Consider the following 26,663-nt stretch of genomic DNA (forward strand, 5'->3'; position numbering starts at 1 on the left):
CTGGAGAGAGGAGCTCTGGAGCCCAGAGTCCCTGGGGAAGGGAAGGAGCACACTGGGGGCCTGTCGGGGACAGATTGAGGTGGGGAGGGTACCGACCCCTGGTGGCGCTGGCCCGAACCGTCCCCGGAACCTTGCTAGAGAGCACCGCGGTCCTCGCAGCGTGTCAGACTCGGAGGAGTTCCCCGGAACCACGTGGCAGGCGCGCGCGGCCCTCTTCCATCCCCAGAGATGGAACCGCTAGGGACCGCGACCCAGGAGGCCCGAGGTCTGGTCCGCACCCGGAGAGCCCCGTGCAGTGGCGGAATTCCCTTCGCTAGAGGAGTTCTCGGGGAGTCCCGCGGGTGGCCCCAGGCGCCTCCGCCTGCAGCTGTCATTACCTTATAAGGCGGAGGCCGGGCGGCTCCGGGGGAGGGACTGCGGCCGCTCGGCCCACTCCTGGCTGGTGGAGCTGCTGGGGCCCGCCACTAAGTGCCGCCAGCGCAGCCGCAGCCGCAGCCGCAGCGGGAGCGGAGGAGCTCGCAGAGCCGACCATGGGCAAGTCAGGTAAGCCGCGGTGCTGGCTGGACTCCGGAGTCCCAGACTCCTGGACCCTCGCCCTGGTCTCCGCCACCCTGGTCTCGGGGAGCGGAACCGCTGCCTCTGCTCCAGAGATGCAGCTCTGGCTGCGATGCGGGACCCCTGGGTGCGGGATGCAGGGCGCACGGGGCAAAACGTCCAGCGGCGCAGCCGGGACAGTTTCCGGGGCAACCAGAAAGCCAAAGTGACGGTGAGACCACCGGGAGAGAGGGAAGGAAGGCGAGACCGAGGGAGGGTCCCCCTGGCTGCAGGCCAGACATTGCGTCAGGGAGGTTTTCTAGGCGCTGATGGGATTTGCGCTCTGCGTCCGGCCAAGGCGTGGCTTTTGCTTTGTTTCAGGAGAAGGACCAAGTTACAGTTGGAAAAAGCCACTAACTGAAAGCATCTCTCGCTGCAAATCACCCTGTTCTGTTCAATCCTCCTAAGGACAACTCTGAGCATCCTTTTCATTCTTTCGGGGCTCCTCCTCTTCTGAGTGCCTCTCTATGCCAGGCCAGGTGCCAGGCACAGTCTGACTCCTTTTTTATCTCCAACCTGTTGCTGCCTGTCCTCACCACTGATTTTCATGGTGACCTTTCTGAAATGCAAGTCTCCCTCTGTCCTCCCAAACACTGTCTGTCCCATCCGTCATCTGCAGATTAAAAGAGCACTTTCTTCAGCCCTGCCTCAGGCCCTCTGGGCCTTGGTCACCATCCCTTGCCTACACCCTGCACTGCAGCGGAGGCTGGCACACTGGTGCCTTTCCCTGGAACTCTGAATGACCCTGGCCCAACCTGATCCCCAGCCTGACAGTCCTCCTCATCCTTCTAAGCTCAACTCCCGGGGTGGAAGCCCATCCCTGATCCCCCACGGAGGGAAGACTAACTCTGTGTGGGCCTGGGAGGAATGTTTAGCCATAGACCAACTCCCCACTGACTCCTCACTTCTGGTGGCTAGGAATAGTTTGTGTTTATCTATCTCACCATAGTTTCCACCCAACAGGAAGTTCTTTTTTTTTTTTTTTTTTGGTACCAGGGATTGAACCCAGATCACTTAACCACTGAGCCACAACCTCAACCCTTTTTATGTTTTATTCTGAGAGAGGGTCTCAATAAATTTCTTAGGGCCTCTTGTGATCCTCCTACCTCTGCCTCCTAGCTGCTGAGATTACAGGCGTGCCCCACCTCACACAGCCCCTCAAGAACAGCTAATGGATAGAGTTCAGAAGTCCTGCTTCACTGAGGTTGTCAGCCTCAGATAAGTAATGTTTTGTACTTTCGTGGGTCTGTCCTCATGAGATGCCAGCATGGGGAGTAAGTGACTTTTTCTGGCTTTGGTCCTAACCCACTTTACCTCCAGCTCTCCTGGCAGGTCTGACTTCAGTTCTGGCCTGAAAATCACTTGCTCGGGGAGCTGGGATTGTAGCTTAGCGCCAGCATACTTGCCTGGCATGTGTGAGGCACTGGGTTCGATTCTCAGCACCACATATAAATAAATAAAGGTCTATCAACAACTAAAAAAATAATAATAACTTGCTCTGTGATATTGAGCAAAGCTCTTCACCTCTCTGTGTTTCAGTTTCCCCATCTGTACAATATGATCCCCAAGGTGCTTCCTATATGGGAAGGTGAAGAGGTTGTCATGTAGTTAAAAGAACAGGATGATAGGTAATGATGGGGCAAACTATGGCAGATGCTAGAGAGCATTCTGATCTCTACTTGGGAAATCAATTTATTTCTCTATAGATTTAGGAGAAAATCCACAAATTCTCTAAAGCCATATTTTAACCAGCTATATTTTATCCAAAACAGCTTTCCAGAACAACTGATAACCAGCTGTGTTCCCATTCTTCTTTTTTAATCTCTTCCTCTCGCACTTCTCTTCTCACCATCTGTGAGCTCTGTACCAATTTGTAAACCCAGTGCTGTCTATCAATGGGCCATCCTCAGGAGTGTTCATTTGGATTGTGAAATGAACCAGTAGATCTGGTTGAAGGAAAGGCAGGCACCACAGTGCTCCAGGAAAAAGTGGGAAGTGATCCAAGCCGCAGGACATGCAAGTGAAGAGCCGTGAAAGTTCAGGAGAGGGGGATATCTCGACATGGGGCTCATTGAAGGCTTTTAGAAGAGGTGAATCAATCCTACAGGGTCTCGGGAATTGGGCTTTATCTTATGGGACCTGGAGTGCCATTAAATGTCCCTGGACTAGAGCTTGCCAGGGCAGAGGGCAGATCAGAAGGGGAGAAGAGAGGTGGGGGGTGGGAGGACTGCTATAGTTACAGACAGGAATGACACAGGCCTCTAGGGCAGAGGTGTGGATTGGAAAGGAGAAGGGACCTGAGTCAGAGTCATGAGTTTTGGTGCAAGATGGCAGTGGTGCCATCTGGACTGAAGAAGGGCAGGCAGGTTTCAAAGGAAGATGACTTCACACTCAGGAGGGGGCCAGGGGAAGGAGGCAGGTTACAGCTGAGTCAGGTGCCATCCCTCCCCTGCCATATACCCAGGAATCCTAGTCTTTCCAGAATCCTAACCCAGCCCTGCTCTCATAGCCCAATGGATTTTATTTGTCCCTCTGCATAATACTGTGGACCCCTCTTCTAATGGACTCTAGGAGGAAGTGACTTTTCTAGGTGACCAATTCCAACAAACCTTCATCATAAGCTCACCTTGAAGTTCTCGGCCACTAGCTGGGACTACTGTCTGCTTCCTCAGAGCAGGAACATGTGTCCATATAGGAACATACATGGCTCCAAAAAAACCACTTAAGAAATCAGTCTCTCCCTTTTCTGGGCCTCAGTTTCCTCATCACTGCATGTGAGCTAGGCTCTTTTTCATCCTTAACCTCAGATGAGCCCAGAACTGCTTGGGGTAATGGCCAACCCTGTGAAGTTATCACAACTGACAAAGCTCCAAGCCTGGAAACTGCAGGGCTCACTGTTGGAAGACCCCCGCTCCTACTCCCAGGCCTGGTCTCCCTGCTAGGCCTTGGTATATAGCAAGTGTTGGGAACAGAGGAAGGCAGTGGCCTTGGGCTCAGTGGAAGCCTCTTGTCCCTAGCAATAGCAATTACCAATCATTAAGCTCCAACTGCATGCCAGACTGGGAGCTAGGTATTTTATATGTTGTCAACCTTTACAATAGCACTGTTACCATCAGCTCATTTTACAGACTTACAGAGCTTGAGTACCTTGCCCAAACTCATGCCTTGACCACTAAGCAAGAGAGCAAACTGGGATTTGAAAGCAGAGCTCTGACTTCTCAGCTGTGCACTTTCTTTTATGCCGCACTGACCACATGCTCCAACCCCAACTCCTCCTCAGCTGGACTGGCTGTTAGTGACTTCCACACACACTTCAAGAATTTCAGTGTCTGTGGACACACATCAGAGCAGAGGGCCCTTAGGGACCTAGTCCAGGAATTTTCTACTGAGGCCCTTAGGTCTTTGCAGGGAGAGGTTATGTGGGCCACTAAGCCCTAGTAGTTTCACTTCTTTTGTTAATTTTCTTGATGGTTTCATTCAAAGAAAGGGTTTTCTTGCTCTGAAGGCATTTTTGAAAGCCACAGCTGTCATCCTTCTTTTGCACACAGTAGTGGAGCTGGGGCCCAGGGGACAGGGGCTTGCCTCTAGGCAAGCCTGGCGGGTGTAGAAAGGGTTACAGCTTGAGCAGCCTGAGCAAGTGCTGTCCCCTACTTTGGTTCCTTCTGTCCTTAAACAACTGTGTCTCCTGGTAATCTATTGGAGAGAGGCAGTCTAGAGGGGGTTAATGCTGCAGAAAATGTATTTCCTATTCCCAGAAGCAACTGAGCAACTGTTCATTACTTATTCCTGCATTAGGAAAAGAGGCAGCCAACCATAAACCGGATTTTTACATTTGTAAATAAGGAAAGAAATCCTGTCCTAGTACCTTCACTGTGCTGGTGTGAGAACCTCACTCATTTGTTTACTCACTCATTTATTCAAAAAATACCTGGGCTTGAAGGTATGGAAATATGCCTGCAAGGATTTTGTTTTTTGTTTTGTTTTGGTACCAGGGATAAAACCAGGGGCACTTAACCACTGAGCCACATCCCCAGTCTTTTAACTTTTTTTATTTTGAGACAGGGCCTCTCTGAGTTGCTTAGGGCCTCACTAAGTTGCTGAGGCTGGCTTTGAAATCACCATCCTCCTGCCTCAGTCCTCCCAGTCACTGAAATTTCGGGCATGCACCTCTGCACCTGGTGTTTTGTTTCATCTTTTGAGATAGGGTCTCACTATGTTGTCCAGGCTGGTCTCAAATTAGGCTCTAGCAACCTAACCTCAGCCTCCTGGTAGCTAAGACCACAAGCACCACAAGGAGCCACCATCCTGTCCACTTACAAGTCAACTGAACTACTAGTAGCCCTCTCCCTTTAAAATAGGAAAGGAATCAGATGAGGCAGGTTCTCCCAAAGCCCAAGGTTAAAGGGTTTCACCTAATAGTAACAAGTCTTATTGACATTTAATAACTGTTCATTATGTTCCAGAACCATTCTAGCGCATCTCATAGATTAATGCACTTAACTTTCACAACAACCCTGTGAGGCAACTACTGGTATCCCCATTTTATGTATGGGGAATGCTACATAGAAGGATCAGCAGCATGGGCCAGATCACACAGCTAGGTAAAGGCTGAGCCTGGATTGGCCTCTTGAACTGCCGGGTACCCAGGCTTCCAAAGCAGGAACTACCTTTTTTTTTTTTTTAATCTACTTTTTACTTTCTTCCTGGTAGACAGGCAAAACCTGCTTTGCCCCAAAGGTGGAATCAGGTTGTTTTCCAGCCTCTTGCTAAGGGGACAGAAGGGGCCTGTTCACAGTTCCTGCCCTGGCCCCTCATTATCATGACCTCCTTCAAGAAGAGTCTGGAGAGGCAGAGGAAAGAGCCGTAGTGGACTCAGGGAGGCTTCAGGGAGAAGAGGGATGAAAGCTTTCAGCTGGGTGGTTGAGGCACAGACAGCCTTGCGGCCTCACAGGGCCCACAGCAGCCCCATCTAGGACGCCTATACCCTGCGCCCCAGCAAAAGATGGGCCCTACCCTTTCCTTGGCCCCAGGGAGCCACTGCAGCTTCCAGCAGTCCTAGTCATTTCTCCACAGCCCCTGACTTGCTGGGGCCCCTTGGGCCTTGACACAGAGGTGGTTCTTGAGAAATCGTAGCTCTTTTCCTTCCTCTTCTCTCCCTTCGTGGATCTGAAGGCAGCTGCCAACCTGAAGTCTCTTTTCTTTCTACTGCTCTCAGCTGTCCCCACTGAGCCTGGTCCGTCTCCTAGGTGACCCCTCAGTCATTCCCTTTGTCTGGTGATTCTTAGGCTGTGGGGTGGGAGGTCAGGATGGCACTTGCATGAGATACTGTTTCCTTCCTGGTGGACCTCTTCCTACCCCCGGGCTTGTGGAATTGGGGCAGATTATGTCCCTTCTCAAGCCTCGGTTCCTAGTCATAAAAATGAGTAAGATAAAGGAAGCTCCCACAAAGGGGGTAAGAAGTTTAAGAGGGTCACACACAGGCCCACCCCCAGAAAACAGCAGGCCAGCAAGCAGGAGAAAGCCAGGTACAGCGCAGATGGGCCACCCAGGGATGGGTAGGGTGTTTTTTTGTTTGTTTGTTTTAACTTTTTGCCTCAGAGTCCAGCCCAGGAAGGAGAGGCTGGGGACTTTGGGGGAATCAACCCATCTTCCAGGAACCCATGGTTTCTGGCCACCACACCACCTTATTTGGCTTTTTTGTAGCCCATGGTCAACAAGACCCCCCCCACCTGCTTCCCATGAGTTACTCTGGCTCCTGCCATTTCCCCATGAGGTGGTCTTTGGAAACCTCTGTGATCCTTCCCCCTATATGGCAGGTGAACATGCTAAACCTGAGCCATATAACACACAATGTACCATCCTGGCCATTTTTAGATTTACAATCAGTAGTGTTAAGGTGTGAAGCAGCTCCAAAGCTGTGTGAGCTTTCTGAGCCTCAGTTTACCTTCCTACAAAATGAAGACAGAACCTTTGCCCTTCCCCCATCATGGGATGATTGGGGGCTCTCCCTGCCTAACCCAGTGATGGGTGGGTTTTTCTTTGACTTTTTCCCTTATGTTTATCTTTGTTGTTGGGTTCTTCTGCAAACGTGGGGTGTGTCTCTTGCTGGGTGTGGTCGACACTGATAACTTTCCTCCTTGGAACCACGCCCTGCCCAGAGGAGCCACCTGGGCTAGGACTGGCTGTGAACTGGCTGTGGTCTGAGGGGACTTCTGGGTGGTATGGGGGAGGTATGCTCCCAGCCAGGGGAGGAGAGAGAGGGCTTCCCTGCGGACTGCAGGAAAGACCTGACCTCTTGCAGAGAACCCTGGCCCAGGGATCTGGGGACCTGTGCCAGGCATGGCTTCTAGGCACTGAGCTTGAGTTGGGCACAGGAACTTCACTTTTGTTTATTTAACTTCCCTCATTCTAGCAGGGCAGTGACTTAGTTTTCAGCAGTCTTGCATATCCCTCTTCCCCAAGGAGCCTGTGGAGCCTACAGCACTATGGGGTCCTGTGCAAACTGACCCCAGCACTCGGGCTGCTTTAAACTGGCTTCCCCTGAGCCATCCACCCACCTCCCCCATCTCTCCCTCTTCCCTAGAGCTATAGGATATGCCTGGGTCCCTTCCACTCTGCCCCTCTGTGTCCTTGGCCTTCTCATCTCATGATTCCTGATCTAGAATACCTCCTCCAAGGAGCCTTCCCTGATGCATCTGTGGTCACCACTGCACATTCCACTGAGCCTTGGGCATCTCTCATGGTGCCCACTAGACCCCCTGCGGCCTTCCTGGAACATGGAAACTGGCGAGGGCTTTAGGGTGCGTCAGCCTGTCACTCAGATGGGAACCCTTCATCACCTTGACTATGTGCACCCAGGCATGCTCTTGCCTGTACATATATACTTGTTTTGATCTGTTTCCTTAGAGATGCTCAGGAACTCCTAGAAGTCTCGCCTCCCCTTACCATTGAGTCTCCACTCAGGGCCTGAATCCCTCTTGCAACAGGTGGGAACTGGACTAGCGAGAAACAGCCCATCTCCCAGGAACCCATGGTTTCTGGCCACCACACCACCCTACTGGCTTTTTCTTAGCTTATGGTCAATAAGACCTCCACTGGGTTTCCATGAGTTGCTCTGGCTCCTGCCATTTTCCCATGAGATGGTCTTTGGAAACCTCGTGACTCCTTATCCCAAATACCTCATGAATATGCCAAACCTGAAACAGGTACAGTATACCATCTTGACCGTTTTTAGACATAGTCTATAGTGAAACAGTTTCAAACCTTTTTCTTTCTTTTTGGTAACAGGGATTGAACCCAGGGGCACTTAACCACTGAGCCACATCCCCAGCCCCTTTTATGTTTTATTTAGAGAGCAGGTCTCACTATTTCTGCTTAGGGCCTCACTATGTCGCTGAGACTGGCGTGGAACTTGTGATCCTCCTGTCTCAGCCTCCCAAGCTACTGGGATTACAGGCAGGAGCTACCATGCCTGGCTTCCAAGACTTTATCTTGTAGAGCCAAAACTCTAATACTCCTTAACACCACCTCCCTTTTTCCTCATAAGACCTGAAATCTTAGCTTATCCTATCAACAAAGGTGTGGTCTGCCCCTTGGCCACAGAGACCTGAGGCCACAGGTAGCACTGCCTGCTCCTCACCCCATGCTTCCCAGGTCTCGCCATCTCTGCCTGTCAACCAAAACCTGGCAGATCTGGGCTTCAAAGCCCTTTCCCATAACTCCTGCCCCACCCTGTGTGGCTGGGCATCCCAAGGAGTCTCAGAGTTCTCAAGGTGGGTCCACTTCCTCTTTAATTGATCAGGAAACCTTTGGACACCACCAGGCCAGCTAGCCAAAGTTCCCTGAAGCAAACCCTGGGGCCCTTTCCCCTCTGGTCCCCTTGGAGACTCATGGGATTTGCCTTCGAGGCCAGAAAACAGGGGATCTGCTGTGGTAAGAGGAGGAGAGCTGCTCTCAGGCCACCTTCTCAGCCTTGAGTGAAAAAGCAGCATTGAGAAAGGTGACCTGAAGGAGTGTGGCACTTCCTTCACACTCTGGTTTACACCCTTCCTGCCACCACCCGCAGCCAGCCCTCAAAGAACACAGCGGTTCCTGGCCAGAAGAGACTAGCCCAGGGTAAGGGCCCTCTGAGGCCCTCACTCATAACCCACCCCACTCACCCCCATTTCCACAGAGGGAGCCCCTAGGTTCTAAGGCCAGTGCTCAGTGGCTTCCTGATCTTACCCTGGCTACCTCCTGCCAGACTTCCTGGGGGCCTCAAATCAGAAGTCACCTCCTTCCTGATTCCCCAGACCCTTTCAAGTTGCTCTTCTCCAAATTCCTCTCACACCTGTGGTCACTTGCCTTGTGGCATTTACCATACTGCTATTACACAGCAGTCTTCCTTCTGCGCATGAGCTTTTTGAGGATAGGACAGGGCTGACTTGCTGGCCCCCTAGCACACGATGAGGGACTGGGCACATAGGTGCTCAGAGCAAATAAACAGATAAGTGGATTAGGGTTGAATGGATGGTGGATGATGATGCTGGCTGGCTAGAGGATGGATGGGTGTTAATAGAGGATGTGTGGGAAGGAGGGATTGATGATCTGGGTAGGTGGTAGTTGGTAGACAGAAGATGTTGGATGGATGATGGTTTCCATTTCAGATCCAGATTTGTTTAGCTTCTTTCAATCATTGAGCTTGCTTGCGTTTGGCTTCACCAACTTAATTCCCCCCCTTACTTCAACCCCTCTTCTGAGTTTACGACCTAGTTGGGCATAAGCACCACCTCTTCCCTCACTGCAATCTTGGCCCCCTCTGGTCACATCCTCCCCACCATCACCACTACTTTCTTTCCTTTTTTAAATGAAATCTTACTTATTTAGCAATTAGTGTGTGTGTGTGTGTGTGTGGTGCTGGGGATTGAACCCAGAGCCTTGTGCATGTGAGACAAGCACTCTACCGGCTGAGCTATATCCCCAGTCCAACCACTACTTTCTTTACTATACTCTCCCCTTACTCCACTTCTGCAATGCTGTCTTCCTTCATCCTCTTCTCTTTAACCCTCTGTTTTATTTTTATCAGCCTAGTGTGGGCCAGACCACTTCTTTTTGGGAGGAGGAGGCAGTACTGGGGATTGAACTCAGGGACACTCAACCTCTGAGCCACATCCCCAACCGTATTTTGTATTTTACGGAGAGACAGGGTCTCACTGACCTGCTTAGCATCTCGCTAAATTTCTGAGGCTGGCTTTAAACTCACAGTCTTCCTGCCTCAGCCTCCAGAGCTGCTGGGATTACAGGTGTGCCCACTGTACCTGGCCAGCCAGACCACTTCTGTCTGGGCTCCAAATTCTAGCCCTCTCCAGACCCCACCACTCACTGTAGGTCCAGTATGAGGGATCCAATCTCTTTCAGACATTTTCTTCCAGAAGTCCTGTGGTTGTCTGTCCAGCACCCCCAACATCTGCTCAGATCTCTTGTCCACCCCACTCAGGGTCTTTCAGAAACACAAATCAAATCATTCTGAGACTTCCTGTTCCTTGATAAAGACCAAAATCCAAACATGGTCTGCAGGCCCCACGAAATCCATGGGGTTTTCACATGCAGAGGTGTGGAAGGTGGTATCAGGGATGGAAGCAGGATAAGCAGCAATGTAGAACAGAGTTGTGTGGCTGGGGTGCCAGGTAGAGGAAGGGGACAACATTCTGTCCATGAGGCCTTAAGTTTGAGTTGGGCATTGCTCTGAAGTATACCTTATACTTTTGGTGGTCTTTGCTATGCATTGAGCCTTTCATTGTGCCATAATTTCAGCTTCCAAACAGTTTAATAATGAGGTCCTGAAGGCCCACAATGAGTACCGACAGAAGCATGGCGTCCCCCCACTGAAGCTCTGCAAGAAGCTCAACCAAGAGGCTCAACAGTGAGTCCCCAGCACCCCAGGGGCTTTGGTCCTTCATGGGGCTGCTGCAGTTACAGAGGAACCCTGGGTGGTTGGAGGGACGTGGGTTTGGGGATCAAATACAACCAAGCTTGAATACCTCTCTGCCACTAACTAGGCAGATCCCTTTGCTCTGCTGAGCCTTGGTTTGCTCCTCTGTAAAATGGGACCACTGGGAGGCCAGAAGCAATGCAGGTGTGATGCTCCCAGTTTCCTCCCAGAGCCTGGGCAGGGAAGGAAGCTCAGCCACACCAACCTGGGGCTCAGATGCTAGGGCTTCCCTGGGTGGCACCCACTCTGAGGAAGCACTGTGGACTCCGTGGACTCCGGCAGGTATTCTGAGGCCCTGGCCAGCACGAGGATCCTCAAGCACAGCCCAGAATCCAGTCGAGGCCAGTGTGGGGAGAACCTTGCTTGGGCATCCTACGATCAGACAGGTGGGTGGTTTTCTCCGCTCCCCTCTCCTCTGCCCCAGCTGGGACTGGACTGGGTGGGTCCAACTGGCCCCAGTGCCCTCAGTCCCTGAAAGAGAAAGGAAATCCAGAGCTCCCTGAATCACAGCTTCCAGCTGACTTCAGTTCACCACAAGGTCTCTGATGGCCGGCTCAGGGCCAGGCCAGTGCTGGGTGCCAGGGACACAGAGATGAGTCAGACTGATGGCCCTCCCTTTGGAAGTTCCCAGGCTGAGGAGCAGGAATGGGGGAGGCAGAGGCTTCTGGACAAAGTCTCTGTCTGATTTTATGAGCACCAGCTACCGAAAAATTTTACTTTCTTCACATTTTTCTAAATGTTGTTATTGTTGTTGCTTTTTTAATATGCTGGTATATTTCTTTTATAATCAGAGGAAAGTAATAGATCTTTTTCCACTTTGGAAACAAACATAATGGAAAAGACAATTTCTTTATCCATTTGGGCCTGGAATGATTCTACCACACTGACCAAACATTCTTGAACTTTCTGGCTCCTATAGCCCTGAAATGGGGTTTTAGGGAAAATATCACAGCGATTTCACTCCCTGAAGCTTTCTCCAGCAGGAGAATTCTTCCCCGGCCTCACATTCCTGGAGTTCCCAGGGGGAGCACCCTGAGTCCTCTTGGTTTTCCCCAGACAGCCTGAGCCAGCGCCCCCTCTGGCAGAGCTATGTGCATGATGAAGGCAGCGCCCCTCTGAGATCTCACCCTCAGCTTGCAGGCTCCTCTAGGCACAGGCTGTGGCCTTGATGAGTCAGGAAGGAGGATGTAGGATGGAAAGAGCCTCCTACAGCAGTCAGGAGATGTGGTTCATCCAAGGCCTTGTGCTGAACCCCTGGGACATCTTGACCAAATCACTACCCTCTCTGGCCCCAGTTTTCCCCATGGCTCTAGAGAGGTGGTTGGGTAGGTGATCTCTAAGACAATGAATGGCTCTCCACCCTGGCTGCACATTGGAATCTTTTGCAGAGTTTTTAAAAATACCAGTGCCTGGATCTCTCCAGAGGCTGATACAACCTGTCTGAAGAAAGACCCAGGCCTTGTTTGTTCTTTTAAATTTTTTTGATTCCCAGGTGACGCTAATGCCTAGTCCTGGAAATCGGCAGCAGCAGCTGCAGGTTGCTTGTTAAAAATGCAGACTCATAGGCCCTCCTTGCTCTACTGAAACCAGAGTCTTCATTTTACAAGATCCCCAGGTGATTCACCCCCACCTTAAAGCTTGAGACTTACTACCCTGAGGTCAAAGCTTCTAGCTCTAGCCCTGAGATCATCAGCTCTCAGGGAAACACTTCCTCCTCTCGCCACCTGTAGGGCCAGGGAACGCTCCAGGAGAGGGTCCTCCTGACCACAGTGGAGATTCCTGGCCTACTAGCCCAGATGCCTTTCTTCTGTGGTTATTTTAGAAGCCAGACACAGGGTGGGGTGAGGAAAGTCTCCCAGAAACTCAGAGCATCACTAGAAGGCCCTTGGTGTGCACTGTGTTCAACTTTCTTATTGTAGAGGCCCAGAGAGGGGACAGCCTCACCCAGAATTACACAACTAGTCCCTGGCAGGGCAGCAACACCAGTGCAGGCCCCCCGGGCCCATCCTTAGTCCCAGAGCAGGGCTCTTCCCGCTCCACACGCAAGAGCCCTTGGGAGTCTTCCAGGAGCATCCCAGATGTTTCCCCTCACTGTTGCTTTATGAGAAATTTTATTATGGGATGGAGGTTTAGTGTTTATGAAAGAAGATGGAGGGAATAAAAACGGGTGGATTTTGTTGGTGAATTTACAACAGTGCCTTCTGCACACAGGAAAGGAGGTGGCTGATAGATGGTACAGTGAAATCAAGAGCTACAACTTCCAACAGCCTGGCTTCACCTCGGGAACTGGTAAGTGGCACCAGCGGCCTGGGCAGGTTGCAGGGTATCTGTCTGTGAAGAGGAACTAACCTTCGGAAGATCAATTCTTTTCCTCTGTGTTACCTTCATGTTTTTCTGGTTTGACCTTGTCCAGAAGTCAAAGTTCTCCTTTCTGAGAGCACCCAGCTGCTGACTCCTGCTTCCAGCTCAAAGTTCTCCACATTCCTGCCGAGTGTCACAATGAGCTAGGATTTCAAAAGCTGCTGAGAGCCCCATTCCTGATTTGGTACCTCAACTCTTGTACTGGTCACCTTGCTTCCAGTCCTGCTCCCTCCAATCCATCCTGTTCTTCAGCAGCCAAATTTCTAAAGTTAGCTTGAGACTTACTACCTTAAAGCTTGAGACTTTGAGATCTGGCTCGCAGCCAGATTTCAAAAGTGCTCTCTTCATCAAACTGCAGTGGCTCTCAGGAAGAAGGCCAGGCTGGTCTTAATTCCTCCTCCCTTCACACCCCACCTCCCTCCTGCATGTTATCTAAGCCTGGTGTCCCCCCTGGCCTTTCCTTCACCTCACCGCCACTCTACTGAGCTCAGGTGAACTTGGGATGCAGGAAAGCTCCTTCTAGTCTTAGCTCTGGTACTATTTGTTGCATGAACTTAGGTCAGTTCTTTTTCTTCCCTGTCTAAGGGCAAAGGACACCATGGTAGCTCAAGGGACACAGAGCTGGTGATTCAGATGCAGGGGGAGCCTTCCGTGGGGACATCCCTTTTCTCATAGACTTCCTCCAGGGCGAGCGGTAAACATTTATCTTATTGAACTCCTAGACAGTTGCTCTTGCTCTGGGGTTCCTCTCACCCCTTTGTTGGCCTCACCAGACTTCTTGTCTTTCTCCAAAACTGGCTTGGACTCCACTGGGGCCCAGGATGAGGTAGGATCCTCTGGGTAGAAGGCATCAGGGAAACTGAAAAGGGGACCCTCTACCTGCCCCTCCCCCACCCAGTCCCACTCAAGAGCCGAGCCACTTTTGACCTCTCCCCACTCTGGAAGGTTTCTTCAGAAGCAGGAAGTGACATGTTTCAGAGCCAGTCACCATTTCCTGTGGCTTACTGCTTACTCTCTTTTGGGCAGGCGTTCTTGCAACTGTGTGGGTAGAACTCTGGGGCATTTCTCCTTCCAGTTAGCTCTGCAGACTTAGTGAGAATTGATGTTGCCACAGAGTGATAGGGAAGGAGCAGTGATTAAGGGTGTGTGAGCAGAACCTTGCCTTCTTTCAATAAAGATCAGTGTCCAGAGACGCTTCTGCAATTTCATAGCTTCTGGAATTGCTTTTCCCTTGAACCAGATTCTTGAGCAACTGAACATGTGTCAGAGCAAGTTCTTGCGCTGTTCGCGTGGGTGCACACCCCTTGATGGTTAGGACATGCTTATGCACTGCTGCCACGTGCCTCGCGGTACTATTCAAGAGTAGGGCTTTTTTTTTTAGTCATGGAGATTGAACCCAGTGGGGCTTAATCACTGAACCACATCTCCTGCCTTTTTTTTTTTTTTTTTTGTATTTTATTTAGAGACAGGTTCTTGCTGAGTTGCTTAGGGCCTTGCTAAGTTGCCAAGGCTGGCTTTGAACTCACCATCCTCCTGCCTCAGCCTCCCAACTCACTGAGATTACAGGTGTCTGCCACTGCCTGTTTTGTAGAGGAGGAAACTGAGGCCTACAAAGGGCAAGAGACTTTTTCATGTCTTTTGTCCTTGATCTAATGCCTCCTCCATGGCTCTTGTTCCAGGTAGAAATCTCACAAGAGTCAGAATGGGGAATGAGTTTGAACTCCCATGATCACCCCCATGATCCCTGGCCATCTGGCCCACACTTCACCCCCACATCTCTCACCCTGAAGAGGAAAAAAAAAAAAAAACAAACTGGTTCCTGGGCCATACCAAGTACCAGTGGACAATGCCTCAGGGCAGACAGAGCCTGAACCTAAGACAAGAGTAGGACTTTGAGTGGTATTATAATCCGGGCTTGCAAGACCCTTGAACATTTTCAGGTCCACCCTGCTTCAGCCTAATGCTGTGCTATTGTTCAGGGTTCCCTGGCCTGAGTCCATGTTGTAGGTGAAGGACCTTCAAAATACTCTGTAACCAATCCCTACCCTCAGCCCAGCCACAGCCAACATCCTGTAATGAAAGGCACTGATCCATGCTGTGTGCTGCATGGAAAGAAGCATTTATTATCATTATTTTGCTCTATTCTGTCTAAGTGAGATTGGCTTGCTTATTTATTTTATATTAGTCTGATGATATAGAATTTGATCCACATAAGTCCTGACCCTCAGCACTTTCCTTCCAAGCGGCAACCAAGTGACCAGTTCTTGTGTATGGTTTTGGAGTTATTCTGAGCTTATGCCAGCATGTGTGTATATTTATTCTCTTTTTTTCCCTTTTTACACTTTGGTGTCAGAGTGTGTGATTTCTTTTGCACTTGTTAGAGATTGTTTCATATCAGTATAAAGAGAGCTTCCTCATTCTTTCTTATCATTGAACATTATTCCTTTCCAAGAATATACTGTAATTTTTCAATGTGTTTTTTTGAAGGCATATCCTAGGAAGTTTTCATGCTTGATAACAAGGAGAATGTGATCCTTTTTTTTTTTTTTTTGCAGGGGTGGGGAGGGCAAAAAAAAAAAAAAGAAAAAGGAACTGTTGTTAGAATTGGAAACCAGTGTGTATATGATGGTTGTTAAGGAAGTTGTGTCCTTTAATTGATCTCTAAATGCCCTAACTTAATTATTTCTGCACAGATAGAAACTTCCCCAGTAAGAGGAAAGATTGCTTAGTCTCATCTGTTTGGAAAAAGCTACCACTGGCATGCATGCTGCTGATGTGAGCTTTGTGTCTGATCATTTTCTTGGCGACCAGAGGATAAATGGCAGCCTCTTCTTTCTCTGGAGAGAGAGTGAGGCAATGGCCAATGGCCAAAGCATGTGGCCAGTTTCTCTCAAGAAGGCTTGTGTGAAAAAGGTCTTGAGCACTGGCAGAGGCAGCTCAAATAAGCAGTAACTCCTGGCAAAGCTGCTGAATGCCTGGAGCTGTGGTCAGCAGTGTAAGGACCAAAGGTGAATGGGCAAGAAGGGTTTCTCCTCTATTCAGAAAGGAAAACCAGAGTTTATTAAGTGGAAGTCAATCCAAATATAGGGACAAGTGGTAAAGATGTGTAATTGTGGTTAGGGCTTATTTTCTTTTAAATTCTCACTTTGATTGTATCATCTTGATATTGTAGGTTAGTATTTATGTTTGGTATTCTCATAAAGAATTTAGTAACCTCAAATCCTTTGTGGATACAGACAAAAAATAAATTACACTAAATTTACTTATTTTTATTTTAAATTTTCTTGGTACTAGGGATTGAACGCAGGGGCACTTAACTACTGAGCCACAACCCTAGCCTTTTTTAGTTTTTATTTTGAGACAGGGTCTCCCTAAGTTGTTCAGGGCCTCCCTAAGTTGCTGAGACTAGCCTTAAACTTTCAATCCTCCTGCCTCAGCTCCCGAGTCACTGGGCACCATTGCACCCCTCCTAAAATTAAAAATTACAAAAATGAGCTCAACTGTAGGGGGAAAAACAGAATTTAATCAATGAATGTTGTTTTTAGTCCTTACCATATATAAGATGCAATGGGAGACACCAACTTTGTTTCATGCTGAAAGATTAGAATAGAGTATGAATACCAATTTCTCTCTCTCTTGCTTCTTTTTCTTTTCCAATTTTATAGCAAAATATTATAATATGAAATTTGCCATTTTAACCATTTTTTAATATTTTTTTAGTGATGAACACAACATTCTTATTTATTTTTATGTGGTGCTGAGGATCAAACCCAGTGCCTCACACATGCGAGGCAAGTGCTCCACCACTGAGCCACAACCCCACACCCATTTTAACCATTTTTAAGTGCATAGTTCAGTGGCATTAAGTACATTCACATTGTTGTGTAAACATCTCCACCATCCATCTCCAGAGCCTTTTCACAAACAGAAACCTTGTATCCCTTAAAATTTATTTTTTAGTTTTCGGTGGACACAACATCTTTGTTTGTATGGGTGCTGAGGATCGAACCCAGGCCGCACGCATGCCAGGCGAGTGCGCTACCACTTGAGCCACATCCCCAGCCCTTTCTTTCAGTCTTTATAAATCTAACTTTTCTAGTGCTCATGTAAATGGAATCATAAAATAGTTGACCTTTTTTGTGTTTGGTTTATTTTGCTTAGCATGATGTTCTCACAGTTCGCATTCCCAGAATTCTCTTTTTTGAGGGGCGGGGTGGGGGTATTGAACCTGGGGCTCTTAACCACTGAGCCACATCCCCTTTTTTAAATTTATATGTTCTTTTGAGACAGGGTCTTGCTAAGTTGCTTAGGGCCTAAGTTGCTGAGGCTGGCCTTGAACTTTTAGTCCTCCTGCCCTAGTTTCCCCAAGTTGCTGAGATTACAGGCAAGTGCTACCACTCCTTGCTCAGAATTCCCTTTAAAGTTGAATAATGTACCACATTTTATTTATCCATTCATTTGTCTATGGACACTTGGGTGTGTTATTTGGGGCCAATTGTTAAACCTTTTTGGATATATAAATATCTGAATCCTCACTTTCAGTACTTCAGGATGTATACCTCAAGATGAAATTACTGAGTCCTGAGGTAAATTTGTGCTTAATTTTGAGGGAACTGCTGTGCTGTCTTCCTTAGCAGCTATACCATTTTACATTCCCATCCGCCATACTTAGGGTTTCAATTTCTCCTCATCACCCTTTGTTATTTTCTATTATTTTTGTATGTTTTTATAATAGCCATCCTAATGGGATGAAGTGGTTGCCCTCTTTCCTTCTTAACAAACCTATGTAAAGTTTAGCTGCTCTGGTCCTGTTTTTCCTCCTTCTTCCCTCCCTCTCTCTCTTCCTTTGTTCATCAGTTACTGAATATTTACTATATGCCTCATCCAGTGCTAAACATTGGGGAGAAGGTAGTTAATCAAACAGATGTGCAGCCTGCCCTCACATAGCTTGATGAAGTGCAAACCATAGATTTAGGAGGAAATATAATCTCTTCCGGGTTGCTTTAGAAAATGATGGCCATTCTGCAACATGGAAGTAAACTCCCCTTTGATCCTTATGAGTGGGAAACACTAAAGATGGGAGGGACAATCACCTGACCTCTGCTCCCAAGAGATGAGAAGAATGTAGGATCATTGGGCAAAGAATTCATTACAGCATCAATACTTTGACCTCAAAGGAGAGGAGAGTTGAAAACTAAGCTATGGGAGCAGCTTTGAGAGGCTCTATGAGTGAAGGGCAGGCAGGCTGTGAAGTAGGAGACTGGTGCTAAGAAGTTTCAGCAAGCCTCAGAAGTGTCTGCAGGGTGGAGCAGTAGTCTGAAAGGGAACTGGGCTGTTTCGCTCAGAGTACAGGGTCTCGATGAGGCTCTAACTTGTCAAGCTCTTAGTTCAAAATATAGAATGCTGGCATTTCCATTGAAAGTAGAACCTCAAAATTCCAGGATGATTTTTTCCATGTGACTTTTATTCATTTATTCTGTCATTCATTTATTCATCAAGATTGTATTTCACACTTTTCATGTGCTATGCTATGCCAAGATACTAGGTATATCTTGGTGAATAAAAGAAGTTGTTCTTTGTCCTATGTGGGGCTCATAATGTGGTAAAGGAGCCAAGCAAAAATCAAATAATCAAATTTATCACTGCAAATGATCATAATGCTGTCAAGGGGAAAAACAGGATATGGTAAGAATATCTTGGGAGAGGACGAATGGTAAATAAAAGGGAGATTGTGAAAGACTTCTTTGAACAAGTGAAAGTTAGCCTGGGACCTAAGGGACAAGAAGCTGTTGGTCATCAGAATAACATTTCACAGTGGCCAGTGTGCATAAGCATCTCTGGTAGGAATAACCTGGTGTGTTCAAGGAAGGAAAGGCCACCAGGCCAAAGCATTTGTTTTCATTCAAGGTGTAATGGAAGTGATTGAAAAACTTTTATGCAGGGAAACTAAATAGTTGTGATTTCATGGCTCAAAACAATCATTCCAGCTACTTAAGTGAAAAACAATTTGGAGGGGGCCAAGGTGGCATCAACTATTTAGGGAGACCCTGCCTCAAAATTAAAGCATAAATAAATAAAAAGGGAAGGAGATATAGATCAATGGTAAAGTGACCCTGGGGTTTAATACCTCATATCTGCCAAAAAAGTTTTTTTTAGATAATGTGTAGAGAGAAAAAGGGAGCCCAGGATTGAGCCCTGGAAGATTCAGGCTCTCCAACATTACAAGGGAGATAGAAGAGGAGGAGGAGTCAGTGAGACAGGAAGAATGCCCAGAGCCTGAGGCATCATGGGACCTAAAAGGGCCAGTGCTTTGTAAAGGGGGGCCGGCTTTAGTAAACTTACCGAGATACCAAGTAAGATGACCAAAAGTGATTCCTAGAGAATAACATGGAAATCGTTGCACTAAGAGTACAGTTTAGGGATAAGGTTAGAGGCAGGTGCCAGATAGGGTGGCATCTTAATTGTGGGGTCCACTGGCCATTGTCATGATCTCTGGGAGACTCCTGGAAAGTGTTGAGATGGCTGTATGGCTGACTGAAAGAATCTGCTTTAAAAAAAATCTGGCAGTTGATGTGTTTTTCCCTCCTTCCTCTGATTGATAAACTACAAGGATCAAGGAATCTGCTCCTAGCAAGATAGTGCAGAAATTCAAGAATCCCTTGCCACATCCTCTCAAAGCTCTGCTAACTCATCTGTTGTCCTCTCTCCCTGCCTGTTCCCTACAGGACACTTCACAGCCATGGTATGGAAGAATACAAAGAAGATGGGCGTGGGAAAGGCATCTGCAAGTGATGGGTCCTCCTTTGTGGTGGCCAGATACTTCCCAGCAGGGAATGTTGTCAACCAGGGCTTCTTTGAAGAAAATGTCCTGCCTCCAAAGAAGTAACTTGTCAAATATAATGGGAAGGTGGGAGACTTAAGACCACGGATATGAAGTGCCTAAAACAACAAGAACCCAGCTGTGTGTCTGTCCCTGTGGATGTATGTGCTTGTGTATGTGATGCCCCTGAGCATCTCCTATACACACTCTTGGATATACAGCTCTGTCTGAGCTCATTCTTATTAAAGGAATAAGCATCTGAAGCATTTACCTGGACAGTTACCCAGACCACAACTCTTTGGGCATAAATTTTTTAAAAATACTTGGTAATTTTTTAAGCAGACTTCTTTTGTACCTTTCTTACTTTTAATATCCCCCCCTGGACATTTTATATTCCAAATATTTGTGATCTTGAGAAGTGAAGTTTGTTTTATGTAACTGTCACACATTGTAATCTACTTTTGGTAGATATTTAAGAGTATTAAACCTTCCTTTAAATGTGACAAAACACACATAAAGCAGTTTGCATCAGAAGCATGGTGCAGCCCGGGGCTCTGTTTCACAGAATCATTGAGATTTTCAGTTGGAAGACATGAGGTCATCCTGCTTGCCTCCTGGAATTCTCTAATGGAATTGCCAAAGAACAAATGGAGAAAAAGCTTTACTTCCTTGCATTTTTCTACCTTTAAATAGCAAAGTACCACTGCCTTATGTCCTCCCCCAACCCCTTTTCTTGAACTTTTCTGCATTTCAGAGTTCCATACTTACCCCTGATCTCTCTGGAGTCAGATTAGGTCTAGCCTATCCCTCCCCTACTCCTCCTAGATGTCCCCAGCCTGTTCTGGAAGAAAGCCCCTCTCACACTGTCTAGGCTCTTTGCCAAATGGCCTTGGGTGGATGAAGTCATTGGTGTGGGGGTGAAAGTGAGCTCACTCAGGGTCCCTAGAGGAAACCCTGCAGCTTCTACCCTGCCCCCCACAGGGTGGGAGCCCAGGCCTATTCCTGGCAGCTGTGACTGCAGCTGTGTTGCTGCTCCCTCCTGGAATGTGTGACAAGCCCAAATGTTCCAGGGAGGTGCCCAAGGCAGGGGGCTTAGAAACGCTAATTTAGTGCTATGTTTTGCCTCAAACTATAGAAAGCTCCCCTGAATAGCAGTTTTATAAGGACCACATGGTGGGACCAACCCAGAAGCCCCAGCTGAGTGTCCTTGAAACCATGGCATCTCCATCTGTCAAGATAGCTGGGGCCCAGTGAGGGGGTTGCTGGCTTAAAGACAGGAGTCTGGGCAGGCCAGTCTTTGAAATACTTTCCTAAAGGCCTATGTTGCACTGTGAACGTGGTCTCACGCTGTGCCCCTTGTTGCATCCAGGAATATTGACTAATAAGACAATAAAATCTTCTCTTTTGTGTGATATTTTCTTCCAATGTAATTCATGCCCGATGCTTATTTTGTGGTCTAGGCCATTCATGACTGTGAATCCCTGTCTTGAGTAACTCAAGTCCCAGGATATCCCCAATTCCTCTGCTTGTACACTATGTAATGCTTAAGCTGATCAAATTTTGAACCATGTGACCCACAGCTGGTTGGACTAGAGTGGACACCTGATCCAAGGGCAGTCAGTCCCTAGGCTGACCATGGACTGAGGATTTATTCTAAGACACATGGAGAGAATTTCCCAATGGAATTAAAAAAATAAGGATGCCCTGGGTTCAAAATAGGACTGTGGCAAACCAAAGCCATATGCAGCCAGGTTATGAGTGGGAAAAATGGAAGTGAAAAAGACAGTTGTTAAGAGAATAAAAGAAGGGGATATTGGTCCTATGCTTTCCAGTTCCAGGCCAATTCTGTAACTTTGAAATATGCCCCTCATTATCTTCAGGGTTTTGCAATGAACCGATATATAAACTGATGACCCCCCCAATTCAAATATTAGGGTCCCCTCTCCTAGGAAATCTCCATGAACAGAAAATGCTGAGCTATGCAGGAAGCTGAACATTGGTGGGACAAAGAGATCTGGCCGCATCGGTAAACTGCCAGTCAATGAACTTCCTGGTGACTCCTAGGGACCAAACATACATACATGGCCAGGTGGTAGAAGCTGGCATGCAGCCAGTCTATAAGTTAGGGTCTGTTTCCACTGTAGGAGAGATTATAGAAAACCTGCTTTTCAGGACTCAAGAAAAGACAGTCAGCAAAGCTGGCAGAAAAGGTGGGCACTGACACTTCTTTAATGGATTTCTTTTTCTTTTTTTTTCTTTCTTTCTGTTTGTTTTTACTTTTGAGTCAGGGTCTTGCTATGTTATCAGGTCGGCCCAAAACTCCTGAACTCATGAGATCCTCTGCCTCGGCCTCCTGAATAGGTGGGACTAAAGGTATGCAACTTCATGCACAGCTCTTTGATAGGTTTCCTGAAGATGATAAGCTCCACAGTCCAGCAGAAGCCAAGCACAAGCAAGACAGCCCATTCTCTGCAACCAGAGAGCAAAGAAAGGCGGCAGGGCCTGAATCTAAGCCCTATCTGTGAAATGAGTTGAACAAGCCCTTTCCTCTCTCTGGGCCTCAGTTTGTCCATCCAGAGAAGGTCTGGCACATAGCACATAGTCTGGCACATAGCTATCTCTCAGGTCTCCATGACACCCACTGCCCCAGGTTCACTTTCTGGCTTGAAGCATCTTATGAGAGAGCTCTTTTCTGCTCTGGTGCTCTGGGATCTAAAACAAAAGCAAAGGATCACTACCACCTCCTCCACTGAAATGTCCTCAAGTCTAAAGCCTGTAAAGCAGCAGGCCTGGCGCGCCCCACTGCTCCTGGGTAGAGATGCCCCAGGCAGCAAGGTCTACCAGCCTGGATGCCAATGGGAGCAAGAAGATGTCAGCATCAGCCACCAAATGGCAGCTGCTTCTCAGATCAGAGCTGGAAAAGCATTTAGGAAAAAAATCCTCCAATGGGGGAGACAGAAGTTCTGAGCCTTGTGCAGTCACCATACTCCAAGAGTCTGTCTCTCTGGCAAGGTAACAAAGAGTATTAAAGAGTAAGTTTTAAAAAACAAGTTCAATTACCAAATCCCCAAATATGGAAAAGGAATGAAGTGAAAGGAGGGTGACAATAAACAAAAATGAGACTCTTACTAAGGCACAAAGGGAAAAGCTGGAGAGGCTCACGTTCCCAAGGGGGACACTAAATCTCCCTGCGAGGGACACTGGGAGTGAGACCTGGGGTACAGAGTGGAGAAGACCAGGGACCAAACAGTCCCGTCCTCTCTACACCCTTTTGCCAATGCCAGGGCAAGGTGCAAGGGCTTGGATGTCGAGGGCCTCCCTAAAAGCCCCTAAAGCCTGATCAGAATGGGTCCAATGAGCTTTTCTGCCCCACTGCAGGGGGGAGCGGGTAGGCGGCCCTTACCCTGTCCTTAACCAGGCAACAGCCCCCCAGACAATCCCAGGAATTTTCCAGAGCATTCCCACCCTAGCCACCGGCAGGGAGTGCCGGAGGGATTCAGAGCTTCTCTGCGGAACGCCCCCCACCCCCTGAGGTTCCGAGGGACCCTGCGCCTCCCTAGCTGACGCTGAGTGACTCTGAGACGGCCCCCGCTGGGGTTCAGTGCCCCTATCCGAAAAGTGGAAAGAGATGCGTATCTGCTAGACCGTGAGCCCCCATCCAGCCGTTTGAATTCCAGAGTCACCTCTGGTGGCGGCACGTGGAAGCCCCGCGGACAGCGGCACCCGGTTGCTGGTTTCCTTGGGCGGCGCCCAGCGCGGAGGGGACGTGCTCTGGTGGCTGGAGGTGACCCTGCAGCACCACCCTGCGGCCACAGTATCCTCCAGACGCCCTTTCAGGGAGCTTATGGGAAATCATCGCCTCCCTGACAACCAGAACCATCACTACCACAGCGCCCTGCCAACTGCATTTAGTGAAAGTTTACATTCTAGTTATTTTCTTATTTAAATTATAATCTTTGAAGCGGGTACTGTTATTCCCATTGCACAGATAAGGAAACTGAGGTCTGTGTCACTTGTCCATCCACCCCCTTGATAGAGCTGACCCGCCACAATCCCCGAAATTTTACTAGACACTTAGAAATGTGGGTGAAGGGTGCAGTTTTCTGCTGAAATAATCAGGGCTCTTCGGGTCCTCCCATCCCTGGGGTGTGGCTAGCTCCTGCACACCTGCCTCAGTGAGTGACCCTCACCGCTCCATTTTGAAGAAGGGTGTTCATGGCCATAAAGGTCAGAAGCCAAAGGACAAAGATGCTCAGATGCTTTGGAGCTTTGGCAGAGAAGGGGACTCTTAATCCTGAGAATCAGAGACTGTGGAAAGCTGAATGATTAGGGACTTCCCGACAAGGTGGAAAGAATTCTAAGTTATGGGCAGCTTGGGTTCCAGGCCATGGTCTGTTTCCAACTGCCTCTGTTACCTTGAATAAGTACTTTCTCTTCTCTGGGTCTCACTTTCCCTTCTGTGAAATAGAATTCTTCTAAATGATCTGATAATCTTTTCCCTTCCTCCATCTCCCCTACACACTGCCACACCCAAACTGGCTCTGACATCCCAAAAGCAGCCTTGGACTGAGATTTGAAAGTCCCAAGTAGGCATTCCTGAGCTCTGGGCTTAGATTCTAGGTCCTGGTAGGTTATCTGGCCTTGACAAGTTGTAATCATCAGAAGGTAGAAAGGCCCTATGCCTCTGAGAAAGGGCCTCAGGAGGCCTGCATTGTGATGACCTCGTCTGCTCTGTGACATCATCCTCTCTCCCACCCCCAACTCCTCTCTGCTCAACTGGTCTGCAAACAAACATCGATCTGAATCCCAAAGGCCTGAGAAAGTCTGTTCTCCAGTACCTGCTGCTGATCTTCTGCCTCAGCCAGCAAGAATCATCATGAAATTGGAATTCACAGAGAAAAACTACAACAGCTTTGTGCTGCAGAACCTGAACAAACAAAGGAAACGCAAAGAGTACTGGGACATGGCCCTCACCGTGGACCACCATGTCTTCTTTGCACATCGGAATGTACTGGCAGCTGTCTCTCCATTGGTGAAGAACCTCATCTCCAGCAATGACATGAAAACCACCGATGAACTCTTCATCACCATTGACCCCAACTACCTGAGTCCAGCCACAGTGGACCAGCTCCTGGACTACTTCTACAGTGGCAAGGTGGTGATCTCAGAACAGAACGTGGAGGAGCTGCTTCGGGGAGCCCAGTATTTCAACACACCACGCCTTCGGATCCACTGCAATGACTTCCTTATTAAGTCTATCCGCCGTGCCAATTGCTTGCGCTACCTCTTCTTAGCCGAGTTGTTTGAGCTCAAAGAGGTGTCAGACTTGGCCTACTCTGGCATTCGTGACAACTTCCACTACTGGGCCAGTCCTGAGGGCTCCATGAACTTCATGCGCTGCCCGCCTGTCATCTTTGGCCGCCTACTCCGTGATGAAAACCTTCATGTGCTCAATGAGGACCAGGCTCTCAGTGCACTTGTCAATTGGGTGTACTTCCGGAAAGAGGAGCGGGAGAAATATTTCAAGAAGTTCTTCAATTATATCAATCTCAATGCTGTCTCCAACAAGACACTGATGTTTGCCAGCAACAAGCTGATGGGCATGGAGAATAGCTCAGCCCATGTGACCCTGATTGAGAGTGTCCTGATGGATCGAAAGCAGGAGCGGCCATGCAGCCTGCTGAGCTACCAGCGGAAAGGGGCCCTGCTTGATTCTGTGGTCATCCTTGGTGGTCAGAAGGCCCATGGCAAGTTCAATGATGGAGTGTTTGCCTATATCATCCAGGAGAACCTGTGGTTGAAACTCTCAGAGATGCCCTACCGGGCAGCAGCACTAAGTGCCACTTCTGCTGGTCGCTATATCTACATCTCTGGTGGCACCACTGAGCAGATTTCAGGGCTGAAGACAGCCTGGCGGTATGACATGGATGACAATTCCTGGACCAAGTTGCCTGATTTGCCCATTGGGCTTGTCTTTCATACCATGGTGACCTGTGGGGGGACAGTATACTCAGTGGGTGGAAGCATTGCTCCAAGGCGGTACGTCTCCAACATCTATCGTTATGATGAGCGCAAGGAATGTTGGTGCCTGGCAGGGAAAATGAGCATCCCTATGGATGGCACAGCTGTGATTACCAAGGGTGACCGGAACCTGTACATTGTCACTGGGCGGTGCTTGGTGAAAGGCTACATCTCCCGGGTTGGCGTAGTAGATTGCTTTGACACCACCACTGGGGACGTGGTTCAGTGTATTACCTTCCCCATTGAGTTCAACCACCGGCCTCTGCTCTCTTTCCATCAGGACAATATCCTTTGTGTGCACAGCCACCGGCAGAGTGTAGAAATCAACCTGCAGAAGATAAAGGCCAACAAGACGACCACCTCGGTGCCTCTCTTGCCCAACAACTGTCCCTTGGATGTATCCCATGCTATATGCTCCATTGGAGACAACAAGGTGTTTGTATGTGGGGGTGTCACCACAGCCAGTGATGTCCAGACAAAGGACTACACCATCAATCCAAACGCATACTTGCTGGACCAAAAGACAGGCGAGTGGAAGACCCTGGCCTCACCACCAGAGGCACTGGACTGTCCCGCCTGCTGTCTAGCCAAACTACCTTGCAAGATTCTTCAAAGGATTTAAACAACTTTTTAAGTGGGAGAATAAGTAAATGCATTATTATTCACAATTTAATGAGAGAGAAAGAGAGGAAGGTGGCCTTTTGGTTCCTTCTTAGCGATCCAGTCTATGCTTGGCCCTGAAGGAAGAGCTCTTGGGCTAAGGTCACTCCGAATGGGTGGAAATCCAGGGCTGGTGTGTCATTGGAGGTATCCAACAGAGGCTGGAATGAAGTCTCTGATGGGTGAAACTGAGAGTCTCCTGGGCTCCCAGTGGGTGAAATTCAGGGTTATTCTGAC

General features: G+C 48.5%; 2 protein-coding genes across 2 annotated transcripts; both read left to right on the forward strand.

Moving 5' to 3' along the window:
* Window positions 1-224: 224 nt before the first annotated feature.
* Glipr2 (GLI pathogenesis related 2) lies at window positions 225-21,157 on the forward strand. Its single transcript, XM_005326270.5, has 5 exons — window positions 225-543; window positions 10,387-10,495; window positions 10,847-10,950; window positions 12,776-12,853; window positions 19,651-21,157. Exons 1-5 carry the CDS (start codon window positions 531-533, stop codon window positions 19,809-19,811), a joined length of 465 nt encoding a protein of 154 aa, XP_005326327.1. The 5' UTR covers window positions 225-530; the 3' UTR covers window positions 19,812-21,157.
* Window positions 21,158-23,120: 1,963 nt separating this feature from the next.
* Window positions 23,121-26,450, forward strand: Ccin (calicin). Its single transcript, XM_005326271.3, has one exon. It carries the CDS (start codon window positions 24,622-24,624, stop codon window positions 26,386-26,388), a length of 1,767 nt encoding a protein of 588 aa, XP_005326328.1. The 5' UTR covers window positions 23,121-24,621; the 3' UTR covers window positions 26,389-26,450.
* Window positions 26,451-26,663: the final 213 nt, after the last annotated feature.

The sequence above is a fragment of the Ictidomys tridecemlineatus genome, chromosome 4 (assembly GCF_052094955.1).
Source record: "Ictidomys tridecemlineatus isolate mIctTri1 chromosome 4, mIctTri1.hap1, whole genome shotgun sequence".
Lineage (NCBI taxonomy): Eukaryota > Metazoa > Chordata > Mammalia > Rodentia > Sciuridae > Ictidomys > Ictidomys tridecemlineatus.

Bases quoted from the DNA above. Each gene is read 5' to 3' on its own strand.
- Glipr2 (XM_005326270.5), top strand. The intron at 10,496-10,846 runs GTGAGTCCCCAG...GGACTCCGGCAG, and splicing joins CTCAACCAAGAGGCTCAACA to GTATTCTGAGGCCCTGGCCA. The intron at 10,951-12,775 runs GTGGGTGGTTTT...TTCTGCACACAG, and splicing joins GGCATCCTACGATCAGACAG to GAAAGGAGGTGGCTGATAGA.
- Ccin (XM_005326271.3), top strand. From the start codon at position 24,622: ATGAAATTGGAATTCACAGAGAAAAACTACAACAGCTTTGTGCTGCAG.